This window comes from Tauraco erythrolophus, chromosome 27, assembly GCF_009769465.1.
Source record: "Tauraco erythrolophus isolate bTauEry1 chromosome 27, bTauEry1.pri, whole genome shotgun sequence".
NCBI lineage: Eukaryota > Metazoa > Chordata > Aves > Musophagiformes > Musophagidae > Tauraco > Tauraco erythrolophus.
In genome coordinates, this window is record NC_141491.1 from 1,868,409 (window position 1) to 1,881,905 (window position 13,497).

Consider the following 13,497-nt stretch of genomic DNA (forward strand, 5'->3'; position numbering starts at 1 on the left):
ATGCGTTCTGAATAGAAATGAGCTCCAGGAAGTTATTTATTAGTCTCAAGTCCCTCTTCTGCTCCAGGTTTTATGCAGAAGTTTTTGCCTTTGGGTTTTTCTCTCCCCCAGACCTTCTCTAAACCATTCCGTTCGTGCTCGCTGTTTGACCAAAGTCAATTTAGTGAAGTTAATGGAGTTACTTCTCTTCAGGTCAGTGATGATTTCGCATCCTTGAGTTCCTTGCTTAATTTGCTGAGAAAATTTCCGATTCTGAAGTCAGTTTTCAGAGCTCTCCCCTTTCCAGGGCACTGGCCACAGCACAGCCCTGGGACCGTGCCCGGGGCTCGCCGGCGGTGGCTGGACCTGGGCTTTCTCCACTTCCCTGATCTCATCAGATTGTGTTAACTTTGTTTTGAGGGAAGTTTAGCAGCAGACTCCACTGTAATCCTTCTTTCCAGCTGGAGCATGTCGTGTCCCTGCCTGCACTTTAATGGGAAAGCAAGCAGCTCTCAGGAAAGAGTTAAACCCAGCGAGGCTTTGGGATCCTTTGCTGGGGAGAGGGTTGCTCCTTTGTTTGTTTTGAAGCGCTGGCAGGAAAGTGGGGAGGAGAAAATTACCTAAGTGATAGTGAGGTTGCCATGAACTATATAAAACTGTGAAATCGAGTCGGAGAAACTCCACCTCGCAGTCTTGAACCATAAGCACAACCCCTGAAGAGAAACCCACCCCACAACCGAGTGATCTCAAAGGCTTGAACGCAAACCAAGCTCCATGAGCTCAGAGCTGCTGCAGGACTGAAAACCCAAGAGCTGTCACTGCCAGATCCAGTTTTAGAGGGAGCTGAGAGCAGGAATGCTGTTCTTGGGAAGTTTCAAAATGATGAAGTGGAGGCAGCTTTTCTGGATCGCGTTCTGTGTCGCGGAGTTGTCCGGTGAGTACTGACTGCAGCACACCAGGGTGACACGCGCTGAGGAACAGCAGTGCACGGGGCAACTTCTTTATAACTTCTGAAATAGCAGCGGGGGGGGGGATGCCTGTGGAGGAGTGTTTAGTGGATTTTGCAATTTGGCATAAAGAAGATGGCAGGGACGTTTTACAGCCCAGCACTGGACCGAGCATCCCGGCCCACACGCTCACAGCACTGTGCTGCAAACGGAGCTGGTTTGGAAGGGAGAGCAGGCAGGATGTAGGAGCTCCTGGTAATCTTACAGATAACAAACGGGGCTGCAGATGCAGCATTAAAAGCAGCGAGTGCAGCCACAGTTCAAGACTTTTCTTGGCCTGCATCGGTGTAAATTAGGCTGGCTTTTGTTTTGTGGTAGGAACTAAACATTTTCTGAAAATCCAATGAATCTCCATTAATATTAAAATCTCCTATTCCAGCTCTTCAAGTATTCATCACATGAAAATGTGAATAATAATACAGAGATTTTCTCTAGGTGGTACTTTATAAAGGGTTATATTTTAGGGGAATATTATCATTTTTGTCCCAAACCCAACAACCATAAAGTAATAAAAAGGGATTAAGAAAAGTGAAGCAGCACTCTGTGTGCTGCACAGTGTGCTGGGACAGGAGCCAGGAACCCGCGAGTGTCTCCTCAAACGTAATTTTTCCTTATTCACACGAACGTGAGCGACTGGATCTATTGAAAGAATTTGCTGTATTTTGTTCTACTGTTTCACGGTGCTCCTTTCATGTTCCCCTTGCTGCCAAGGTATATCGCTCACCCGAGCCGTTGTGCCTGACCCTCCAGTCTACGTTAATTTTACAAGAAGGTAAAAAAACCCAAAAGCTTCTCAAGTGAAATCCAGGCCTGCCTGGTTGGGCTGGAGCGAGGAGCAAGCGAGGGTGTAAGACAAAAGTGTTTACTTGAAACGCAAAACCTGAGTTCCTTGTAGTACAAAGCAAAAGGGACACAAAAGGGATACAAAAGTGATAAAAAGCTTTGCTTTTGTGAAGACAAAACTACGGGGGGTTTAATGCTGCAAAATGTCATTGCTTTTGCCGGCACAGCCAATGCTCCACGTTTCTGTGGGATATTAAAGGGCTTTATCAGCACTTGCTGGAAAGAAGAGGGGGTGTATTTCTGTTCAGTGTAGGGGCTGTGCAGAGCAGAGGAAAACTAGGGAGCCCATCCTTGGGGCACCCAGAGGGTGCTCATCACCTCGTTGGGAAGCCCGAGTGAATTAAGTGATGGCTTCAGTTGGGCAACTCCTGATGGAAATCCCAATTCTGGGGGATTTCTGCCCAGGTTTGCTCCTGGCAGTGCTGCCATGGGTGGGTTAGCCACCCTCCCCCTGCCCCCAGGACACCTTCACCTAAACCCACGCATTTTACAGGGGAAAAAAAAACCAAACCCGTGCCCTGCTGGGCCAGGTGCAGGTCTTGGGCAAGTGCCACGTGTGGACACAGCGTGGGCAGGATGGCAGCTGGTACCCAGTGGCTGCTGACCACAGTCTGACCCGGAGTGATGGGCAGCCTTGTCCAGCCTCGCGGGGAGCGGATCGCATCCCGAACGCTCCGTTCTGGGATTTGCTGATCCTTTGGGGAGCCGCCGAGTTGGGATGAGCGTGGGTGAGGTTACACCCGCCCCCGGTCCACGGAGCTGGCTGATGCTCCGGGGCCGCTCCAGAACCCTCCGCCCGTGCGACGCTGTGAGTGGCTCGTGGAGGCAAAACTGGGTGTTGATAAACCATGTGCTTGTCCCAAAACTTACATGGACAGAGTATCTGTCCTATTTGTACCTAAGGCAAACACTTTCTTTTAAAAAAAAACTTTTATCTTTCTTTTTTATACCATTTTTATTAATCTCTGCCAAACTTCATTTATTTTTTTTTAAATCTCTTGTCATTTTAGACCTTTCTTTCCTCTGTGCCTTTCACAAGATGTAGAAAAGCTCTAAAAATCAGGGAAGAAAAAAGGCACTTTAAAACTCACAGCCACTTGAGTTTAACGTCCTTTAGGCGGCTGCACATCGTAACGGTGCAAGCCAGGAGCAACCTCGGTCCCCGGGAACGTGCCGGGCTCCCGAGCAGCGCTCCGCTGCCGGAGAGGCCCCCAGCCCGAGAAAACCCGTGGTCCAGCAGCTGGGGTCTGGCGTGGGGGCTCGGGGGGGTCCCCACAGCCCCCTGCCCTGCGTGACTGCAGCCCCACACCCATATCCTGTCTGCGAGAAGGAAAAGGGGGAGGGAAGGGGTTTTTATCAGATATTTCCAGAGGGAAGAGGGCTCCACCCGCTTGAATTCCTGCCACATGGCTGAGAGCAGCACGACTGGAAAGGCGTGAGTACGGCAGGCTGGAGCCCTCGGAGGAGCTGCTGCGGGAAGCCCGGCTCCACGGCAGCTCCACGTCCCGCCGTTCCGTGCCCTCGTGTGCCAGCGGTGCCGTGGTGCCCGCGGTGCCAGCTCACCTGCAGTGCTTTGCCATAGCTCAGCTGCAGCCTCTGGTGCCCTGGGGGCTGAGCTTGGAAAAAGACTTTGTTAAACACGGAGAAGAGTTGGAGAAACTGTCCTGGCACAGGGTTTCTGCGCCCAGTTAGCAAAAGGTTTACCAAGGGGTTCCGTAACGGGGTGTATCAGCCAGTGTCAGCACGTAATTGCAGTTACTGTCTTGGGAATTCCCCTGGGATGCACCTTCCACCTTGCAGGGATGGAGGTGCAGGGGAGAGACCCCCGTGTTGGATTCGCTGCGGGGGCAGAGCAGGGCATGAACTATGGAAACTTTCCTCCTGTTTCCTCAGTCTTTGCCACTGCAGAGTTTTGCCTTCTCTGGTCCTGCTGTAGTGCTCAGGGATGAGGGTTGGACCAAGTCAACCACTTTAACATTTATGATGTTGGTTTTTTTAATTTTATTTAAGCTGAGATCCTTTCCAAGCTCTGTTATTACGATATCTTTAAAGTCAGAATTATTTGCTTTTTAAAAGTGAGATAGGTAAACACAATAGATACTGTGAACAACAGTTTTCTTTCACGAATTTTTGTGCTTCTGCTCCTGCATGTGCTAACACTGCCAGGTGAAGATTTCTCTGAGGTTCATAAATGGCTTGGCTTAAACTCTCAAACCCTTAATACTAACAAATTGTCAAAGTTTAGCAAAGCTAGTAAAAATGTATGGTGCAATAAATGACCCACTTTAGCAGAGCACCATATGGATTATCCAGCTCACATCTGGATCATTATTTATCTCATGAGTCCTAAGGTTTCAAAAAACCCAGCCATGTTTTCTATAAAACCGAAAAAAGAAATACTATGTGACAAGTCTTCTTGCAAATTACACTGAGCAATAATCCAGGCTTCAACTTACGCTATTCAGTGGTGAAAAGACTTTGATTAGAAATACCTCTGGTGCTTTACAAACATCTGGAATAGTTCAAAGGTGCTTGGGTGGCTGTGGCACTTGGGGAGGTCAAGTCCAGGCGCTACACTCTTCTAGTGATGCAGAGCTTCCCACTAACATCCATGCAAACACAAAGCTGCATGCCAAGCGTGGATTTAACTTCGTGCTGCTCATTATTCTGGGCACGCAGTCACGCCTCCTGCTTTTGATTTGTTAAAATCCATCAGAAAAACTTGGTGATTTAACCAGTTGGAACTAAATTGTCTTGGAGAGAAGAAACTTCTCCCTTAAATAAAATTGGTGCCAGAACCCAAATCTCAGCTCCAGACACCTGCACGGAGCCCTCGGCAGGGCCCCTGCCTTCCCTCGTGCTCCAACGCCTGGAGCAGCTGCAGCTGGGACGGGATGGGATGGAATGGGACAGGATGGGATGGAATGGAATGGGACAGGATGGCATGGGATGGGATGGAGTGGGACAGGATGGAATGGGACGGGACAAAATAGAATGGGATGGGACAGGATGGCGTGGGATGGGATGGGACAGGATTGGATGGGATGAGATGAGATGTGTCAGCACAAGCAGCCCTGTGGTCTGAGGCTGGGGTGCATCCCCCCCTCAGCACCCTCCAGTACAGCCACCCACCGGCTGCAGGGACAGCTGAGCAGCTCTGCCTGCTGCCACCCACTGCCAAAATGAGCAGTGGTGGTCTTGGACTTTGCTTTTCATAAACCGTCCAGGTTCTCTGGACCTGCTCCAGCGAAGTACAAGCATCCTGATGTAGAAAAATTCCTGCCAGGATGATACTGCAGTGCAGGATGCTGCAGTGCACAACACATGAACGCATGTTTAACTGGCAGTGGGTGCATCCAGCCCCGCCGGTGCTGCGTGGCCGATCAGGACCTGTTGGTGCCGCTCCATCTCCACGGGTTGTTTGGAAGGATGAAGTAACTTTTCTTGGAGCTCGGGGTCCCCTGGGCAGAAATACAAATGAAACAACGTATTTTGTATGATTTTCTCTTTAGTGTCTGGATAAGAATCTTAAACAGCAACAGCCCTGGAGTAGAGACTGAAGCTGTTTGTTAAAAGTGGAAACAGACCTTAAGAATAGAAACGGTTAAGAAATGGGAAAAAAAAATGCACTGACTCATATAGTTAATTTCAGAAGGAAAAGCTGGAAGTGTCATCTTTGTAACACACCAGGAAGCAATATATAAACTTTAAGTTAGAACAGCAAACCATTCTCCAAACATTCTGTTTTACCTCCAAAGATGTTTTCGCTCATGAGTCAGAGCTGATCCCAGGCCAATGGGAATGTTTCTATTTACTTTGAGACTGTGCCTGCAACTGCAAATCCCACTCGTTTTTCCTGAGGCGCACAAGCCATCTCTTCCAAGGCCTGAGTCTTTCCTCCCAGGATCATAACCCGAACCTACTCTGAAATCCAGCTTTGTGCAGAGCCTCGCGCACCCCTCGGTGCGCCCGAGGATGGGGCAGGACGAGGGCAGAGCCCCGGAGCCTCTGCCAGGGCTGCGCCCAAGGTTGGCACTGGCCCACCCGAAACGTTCAGTCTCTGAGCTTCTCCCACAGCCTCATTTTTGGGGCAAGAAGAAAGTGAATTTGTGAAAGCAGCTGACACCTCCCTGCCCTGCCTGCAGGGACCCTCGGGGGCTTGGGACTGGGATGGGGGGATGGCAGCCCCTAACACCTTCCTCTGCCCCCAGGCAATGCTTCTGGGAACCCAACAGACACCCCCACACCGACAGCCCTGGCCACAGAACAGAGAGGCACCAGCAGCGCGGCAGCCACTGGAGCCACTGGAGCCACTGGAACCACTGGAGTCCCTGGAGGCACCAGAGCCTCCAGCAGTGCCAAGCCAATGGCAGAGACGTCCGGTAATTGCTCCCCTTGCTCCCCCCCATGATTCCCAGTAGCATTTGCATTAATAATCAGATTTATTAAGCGTGCAGGCTTGTCCTAAGAAACCACGCAATCGGTGCATGGGTTGTGCTCTTAAGAGTGAGCCAGATGACACAGTCAAAAGCTTTAATCTTGCCCAAAAAGTCCCACCTGGGACCACCTAAGGCTGCTTCAGGAGGGGTGGCTTAGACCCAACCTTTTGAAAACAGCCAAGAGATGATGGGACAAAACATTCATTAATTTTTCACCCCAACATACCTATTCTTTGCTCAGCAAACAGCACCCAGCAGCGGTCTGCCAGCCTTTACGGTGAGCGGCCGGAGCCGTGGCGGGCTGTGAAGCAGCGACCCCTGCGCAGACGCACGGTGCCTTTCCCTTGTGCTGCTTGAAACCAGAACATCTTTTTGAAGGCTCCGGGTCACAAGGGACGCGAGGGCGATGCAGAGGAGGTTGGGCAATGGCATCCTTGGCGTGGTGCAGCGTATGCCCAGGAAATTAGCCCGTTGTAAACAGGTTATGAAGCACATGTAACAATTAGGGAGCTGAAGCAAGTCTAATGCGCGGTTTGGTACCGCTGGCTGTGACAGATCAATATTGTACCTCAGTCATCGCAATGCCACGCGTTGATTTTAGAGGACTTAGGCTTTCTCATGGACCCTTTCCATGGCATTTCTTCAAACCCGAAGGTGCGGCTGTGTCCCTGGCAGCCAGCCCCACCTCCCTGGCACTCAGCACCCAGCAGACGAGCCTGCAGCCCAGCCGAGCCCCCACGCAGCCGCTGGGCACCCTCTCGGACCCATCCCACACGAGCCAAGGGGTCTCCACAACCAAGAGCCCAGCAACACAACCCAGCACGATGGCAGAAACCCCCGGGTCCATGCCAGACCTGACGAGCTCTTCTGCCACCTTGGGGCATCCTCCTGTCTCGGCTGCCACCACGACACTGCACACAGGCAGGGACAGCCCAAAGGTGAGCACAGGGCTGGGCACCGCGGGCTGGGGGACCACGAGGAGGTTGTGCTTGTTCACTGATGCCAGCACTGTGGCTTTTCCTTTCCAGCTCGTCACATGCCACAACATCAAAGAAGTGAGTGACACTGGAGCCATCTGCTTGCAGCTCAACGAGTCCAGCACTTGCGTGAGTTGCAGCCCCGGGCGGCCACATGTCTCCGAGGGGGGGGGACATGCAGGAGGAGGGGGGCTGCAAGCAAACAGCCGAGGGCAGGTTCCTGCAGCACTCTCAGACTTGCAGCGATGGGGTCACCCACCGTACCTGGGGGGTTGGCTTGGGGTGGGGAGCTCACACCATTATCCCTGGGGCAGAGCACTTGAGCTGTGCCACACTGACGGAGGTTGGGATGATCGCAGCAGTCCCAGGAGGATCCCAAAGGGACGATCACAGCAGTCCCAGGGGAAATGCAACCTTCTGGTTGTGTAAAACCTTCTTTTTCATGATTAAGCTCTGGGGTCAGTTTAGCTTCTAAAGGATCTCCCTCCATGTTTAACAGGAAATTGCCTTTGTTCTTCTCCTTCCTCTCCCCTGTTGGGAAGGTGATTGCCTTTTCTTCTCTTGCCAACTGGCCTAGGAAAGAAAACAGGGCATCTGAAGGAGCACGGGTGGTAGACCAGTGTCCCCATCTGCACAGACTCCTAGGGGAGCCCCAGGCTCTCTGCACCTGCCCTTGCCTTGTGCACCAAAAATGAGGCATTTGTGAGAGCAGAGGAGGGTCCAGCTGAGGCATCACTGTGGGTGGCAGGAAAGAAACCTTTCCTACAGGAGGTGCAACCTGCAGCAGAGGCCGGATGGTGCAGGATCTTGTGGGTTTGGCAATGCCCTGGCTATGAACCGACAAGGATTAATCTCACTTCTGCTGGTTGGCCGTGCTGCCGCCACTTAGGACGAGTGAATTCTTACTTAGCTTTCCTCTGCAAATCGGCGAGTAAATGGCATTTAGGCTCGCTCCTGTTTACGGCAACTGCATTTGAGCACGAATTCCCATGGAAACTCCTCCGGGAGCGAGTGTCTGTGATCGCAGATGCCATCTAGTGGGTAACGGCCCCTCCGGACACGGCCTTTCTGCACATCCTGCCCACCTCACATACCTGCACCTACACAAGCGGATGTATATGTGCCATACAGAACATCCCATAGAGCCGTACCTAATGGCACGTACTCTTAAACCCTCCCTCCGTTTCACGCTACCCCACTTCCAACCTCGGTTTTCCGGGACCCCTCTCCCATGCCTCCTCCTCGGGTGGGAAAAACCAGCCCAGGCTGGGCCGTGCCTCAACTGGGAAGCAGATACGAGTGTCTGCGAGGAGCGCAGATAGGAGGGACGGTGCCGTGTCTCGCTCTCCAGCTGCCCTTTCCCAAAGCCCATGAGCAATATGCTGGCACCCGGCGCTGCTAATTGCAAAGGGAAATTCTGACACTCCGATGAGTTCTTTCCACAGCAGAGAAAGGAAAAGACACACTTGGGGCTCTTGTTCCATCTTAGCCTTTCTCACCCCAAGCCAAGCTCTACAGAAACAGCTGAAAATGATTTGTTTGTTATTCTCCCATGGATAAGCTTCTGCATTTTTGTATGGTAAGAGGCCGTGGCGATGCGAGCACAATGCTGAGGCGGTTCTAAGGCAAAGAGGGGACGGTGCTGAGCTGCCCGGCTCCACACAATGCTGCAAGGCAAGAGGGTCTTCTCCTCTTTCGCAGCCCCATGGTGGTGGGTACGTCCTGGGAGCGAGGGGGAAGTAGGGGCAGGACGGGGGATTCAGCTGGAGCCGGTCTCTGTCTCGAGGGGGTGGCCACGGCCGCAGCTCAGATGATGTCCCCAGCTGGGAGGATGTTAGGGAAGCTGATAACGTCTTTTAGCAACTGTGGGCTCTGTCTCCAAGCCTGACTGTGGCTGAAAATAGACCCGAGGAGAAAGCCTGTCCTGTCTGATACAGAAATTGGCCCGCGGAAGGGAAAGGCTGCAGCTCCTCACTCCTCTTCCTCTTCCACCCAAGAGTCAATTCAGCTCTAAAATGTGAGAAATTTGTATTTTTTTGCCTAGCCTTTGATCAGCAACCTAGCAAAAACATTGAAGACATTTCCTAAACAGGAAGGCTCAATGCTTCTTTGTTATTTCCCTCCTTTCCCAGCCCTTGCCTGGGACTCTGAAACAATAGGGCTCTTCAGGCGACTGTTTCAGTCCAAAAATTGGAGAGACTTGCCATGCAATTCAGATCCTAAGTTTAGCTTTGTTTAAATGCCTGTTGCAAGAGTTGCTAATAATATCTTCATTTAATTTATTCTGTAAGTTAAGGAACAAGAAATAAGCATCTCACTTTTCTAGGTGTTGGTGCTGGGGCTCAAAGCAGTGAAGTGGGAGGTGAAAGGCTGACACCAGCCCAGCGCTGCTTGTCACTTCTTGTTGCTTCTGCTCAGCTAAGCCACCAAAACACAAAGGGTGAATGCACAACACTACCAGTAGCATCAGAGATTGGAGAATTAGTCAGTTTGGTTGGTTCAACGGCTGTTTGTTTGAAAATTTTGCAGAAACATTTTTTAGAGAGGAAGGGATCGGCCTTATGGAGTGCAATATGTGAAGAGGGCACCCGCCGTGTTCCCTCCCCCTGCCAGATTAAACTCGCCAAATCCGAGGTGGACCGTGACTGTATGCTCCTCATCCTCGTCGGTGAGAGAGGTCAGTGGAGCTAATTCCTTTGGCTGTCATCAATACTGCTGGATAATGACCTCGATGGGGGCAATGGGAGAGGGGACTGTTTGTGGGGAGAGGCTGTGGGACACGAATCCTACAGCCTGGCAGGAGGCTTCTCTCTGCAACTGCTGCTCTTCTTTCTGGGATCTTCCTAGATCCGTGGAGCCGTGGCGCTGCTTCCAGAGCAGCCAAGGGGCTCACGGCTCCTCCGTGTCCAGCAACGACCGGGCTCTTTGATGCTGGTATTGGCTGTAGCATGACCCTTTATTTAATGTGCCTCTTCTCTCTTAAACCCTGCAGATCCTGCTACGGATATGCTCCAGGAGTCTCAGTGGGAAAAGGTAAATTCCTTAAGCAAATTCATCTGGAAAAAATGGGTGGTCTGAGTGGCTGGAGAAAGGAGATTTCTAGACGGGCAGTTGAGGCTGAGACCTGAACCTGCCTCTGTCTCCGAGGTGCTTGTTGAGCGTTGGCACATGAGATGGTTGGAGCCAAGCACCAGACGTGCAGCGAGGCACCGTGAGAGCACCGGTACAACCGCCGAAGGCAGAAATGCTTGAAATAGTCACTGCAAAATTCTGTAGTATTTTCTTAAAAAAGGCCTAGATCCCAACAATAACTCTTAGGATATAATTGGCACTCTGCTGCTTCAAAGTACCAGGCTGACATCAATTAATTCCTCCTCTCCACACTCCACCGAGGCTGCCATCAGCGTGCAAAGCCGAGCTCCAGGTGCCTGTACCAACGGCAGCCAGCGGAGCTGCAGCAGCAGCACGCAGAGAGCTTCCAGCTGCACAGACACCCCAAATCTCGGGGCCTGAGCGCTCTTGTCCGAGGCAGAAAAACATCCCTGTGCCACAGGAGACACCGGGATGGAAATGAGACCACGAGGATGTGCGAGCTGATGGGGCAAGGGCAAAGCCTGGGGAGCTTGGGCAGCAAAGCCCGAGATCTTGGGCAGCAAAGCCCAGGAGCTTGGGCAGCCAAGCCCAGCCCCGTTTACGAGTGGTTTAACGAGGAGGTGAAGAGCAGCATTGTTTCAGAGCCCGGTGCCTGCTCAGCAGATGCACATGTTTCCTGTTTGTCAAACTCCCAGCTCTCTTTGGTGTTGTTTTGTTTGGGTTTTTTTTCCCCCAGTTTGGAATAAAATCCCTTAAACGGGGCAGCGTGAGGAACCACCAGGACTTTTCTCAGAAGACCCTCATCGCCTTGGTCACATCTGGACTCCTGCTGGCGTTCCTGGGCTTGGCTGGATATTTCCTGATGAAGCGGCGGAGCTGGAGCCCGGCGGGAGAGCGGCTGGTCAGTGCTTACCGATGGCAGAGCAGCCGGTAGAGAGGGGTCCGGCGGCGTGGGCAGGGGTGCCCGGGTGGGAGAGGAGGGGGCTGCTCCCTCCGCACCCCGCAGCATGGTACCCTCAGCCCGTGTGTGTCCCCAGGTGGACAGGACGGCTCGGTGGGCACCTGGGGTGTTGGGAGCCGGGGCCGGGACAGCCCCAAGGGCAGGAGCAGGGAGGCCAGACTGTACAGGGTGAGGGGGAACCTCTCTTGCCTTTTTAAAATTAACTCCTAGCTGATTGCTCCTGCAGGAAAACCACCCCTTTCTCGCTCGTACTTCTAGGTCTAACACTTATTTTTGCTCAGCAGTAAGAACTCATCCAGCAAGACCCCTCCAGAGACACCGAAACCTTACGAATTTGTCATTAGAAGTGACACCCTTTAACTTTCCATTCCCTGCGTTTGAGTTATGTCTGTCTTGTACCGATGCTGTAATAAAGGCTATTTCTCCCCTCACTTAACAAGTGATGGCAATAAAACATATAAAGAAAGAAAGAGAAAGAAATTTCCTATTTCCATTTTCCCCTTTCCAGGCAGGCTGAGCGCTGAGGACTCTTCCCTACCAGTGACTCTCGGGAATGTGAGCCCTCTGTAAAGCGAGGATGGACCAGGCTCTTCCCCCATTGCTGCTCGTGGGCACGTGAACAGCCGTGTCTTGGGAAGCCGTTAGAGCCAGGAAGAACGCTCTCAAAACATGCAGATGGGAAGTCAAGTGCATGTGTCAGAGCCAGGGACACAGCAGCTCGGGCTCCCGAGCCCACTGCCTCCAGCTACCATCTCCTGGCTGCTGGCAGCACGTGAAAGGCAACGTAAATGCGTGGCTGGGAGCTGCCCATGTAAACGCACGGCAGCATCAATCCGGTTTCTAGGTGAGATGTGTCCAGCACAGCCACCTCGCTGCCACAGACAGGGGTGTCAGCAAAGGGGCTGAGCAAAACGATGGGGCTGGATGTCGCTGAGCAAACAAGGAGTGGGGCTATCTGCTACCAGCTGGCAATTGCCACCCATGGCCTGGGACCACCAGCACCCGCTGCGCTGTACCAGACCTGCCACGCTCTGACACATGGGGAGATGGAGGCAGCTCTGCTATTGCTCTGGATCCTCCAGAGGCGTTTGCTCCTTATAGCAATAGAGGTGACGAGCTTTGAGCATCCTGATCTAGTGGAAGGTGTCCTTGCCCATGTTAGGGAGTGGAACTGGATGATCTTTAAGGTCCCTTCCAACCCAAACCAGTCTATGATTCTGATTCTTTGCTGGAGTGCAGTCCTGCACTTCCTCCAGCACCTTGCTGCGAGATATGTGTCTCTTGACAGGCTGGAAGAAAGAAGGACGGGGAAAGAAAAAGAGGCAACTTCCATAGCTTTCGTGCAATGGTGCTTCTTACTTGGCCAAAGCAGAAAGCAGAGGTGGTCTATCACGGGGTAGCTTTGCAAACTCAAGGCAGGATCAGCTCCAAAACCTGGTTATGAGAAAACAACAAAATTTGACAGCTTCTTTTTTCAGGTCCAGGAGAAAAAAAAGCCGTTCCTGGCTCGTTTCCTTGCTTCATCTTGCCACGGCATGGTTCAGGCCCTCTGCTCCCCTTCCCATCAGCGAGAGCAGGTTCCCATGCCTGCAGTTGTTTGTCCCTCCTGTGCAGGAAGCGCAGGCGGGCAGCCAAGCCCCCGCCTGCAATCGAAGCCGCTTGTGTCAGCCCTTTCCCTTCCCTAACTCTGCCTTTGTCATTTACGTCCCTGTTTAGGCTGAAGACCCCTATTACACGGAGAACGGTAGCCAGGGAAACACGATGTTGATGATGCCCTCCCAAGAGCAACCCGAGCTGCAGGAGAAGCCAAACCTCAACGGTGGGACTCAGGAGAACGGGACCGGCCAAGCGTCCTCCAAAAACGGCCACTCGGGCCGGCAGCACAGCCCCGCCGACACCGAGATGTGAACCGGGGCGAAGCGCGTCCTTACGGCCGGCTGGGAGGGGAGCGGAGAGAAATGGGAGGGCAAGAGGTTTCTATGGACAGTTAGGGAATTGCAGACCTTTTTTTTTTATTTTAATTATTATTTCTGTGAAGAACTCCAAAATCAGCCTAAAGCACGTTAAGCTCCAGAGCTGCCAAAGACCTGCTTCTCTGCCTCCTCCTCCTCCTCCCGTTGACCCCACAGGACACTTTTTTGCAGCTGTTCTCTGCTTTTGTTGTTAGAAGAACAAATGAGAAATGCAAGTGCCCTTAG

At 52.3% G+C, this 13,497-nt stretch overlaps 1 protein-coding gene across 2 annotated transcripts; it reads left to right on the forward strand.

Moving 5' to 3' along the window:
• Window positions 1–834: 834 nt before the first annotated feature.
• Window positions 835–13,207, forward strand: CD34 (CD34 molecule). 2 transcript variants are annotated; one of them, XM_086627426.1, is made up of 10 exons: window positions 835–913; window positions 1,176–1,181; window positions 6,041–6,156; window positions 6,193–6,211; window positions 6,923–7,206; window positions 7,297–7,374; window positions 9,775–9,922; window positions 10,238–10,278; window positions 11,075–11,239; window positions 13,016–13,207. In XM_086627426.1, the coding sequence occupies exons 1-10, from the start codon at window positions 835–837 to the stop codon at window positions 13,205–13,207; spliced, it is 1,128 nt and encodes a 375-aa protein (XP_086483552.1). The 2 variants fall into 2 exon arrangements, with proteins under 2 accessions (XP_086483552.1, XP_086483550.1); XM_086627424.1 differs by lacking the exon at window positions 1,176–1,181 and having other exon boundaries at window positions 6,041–6,211; window positions 6,944–7,206.
• Window positions 13,208–13,497: the final 290 nt, after the last annotated feature.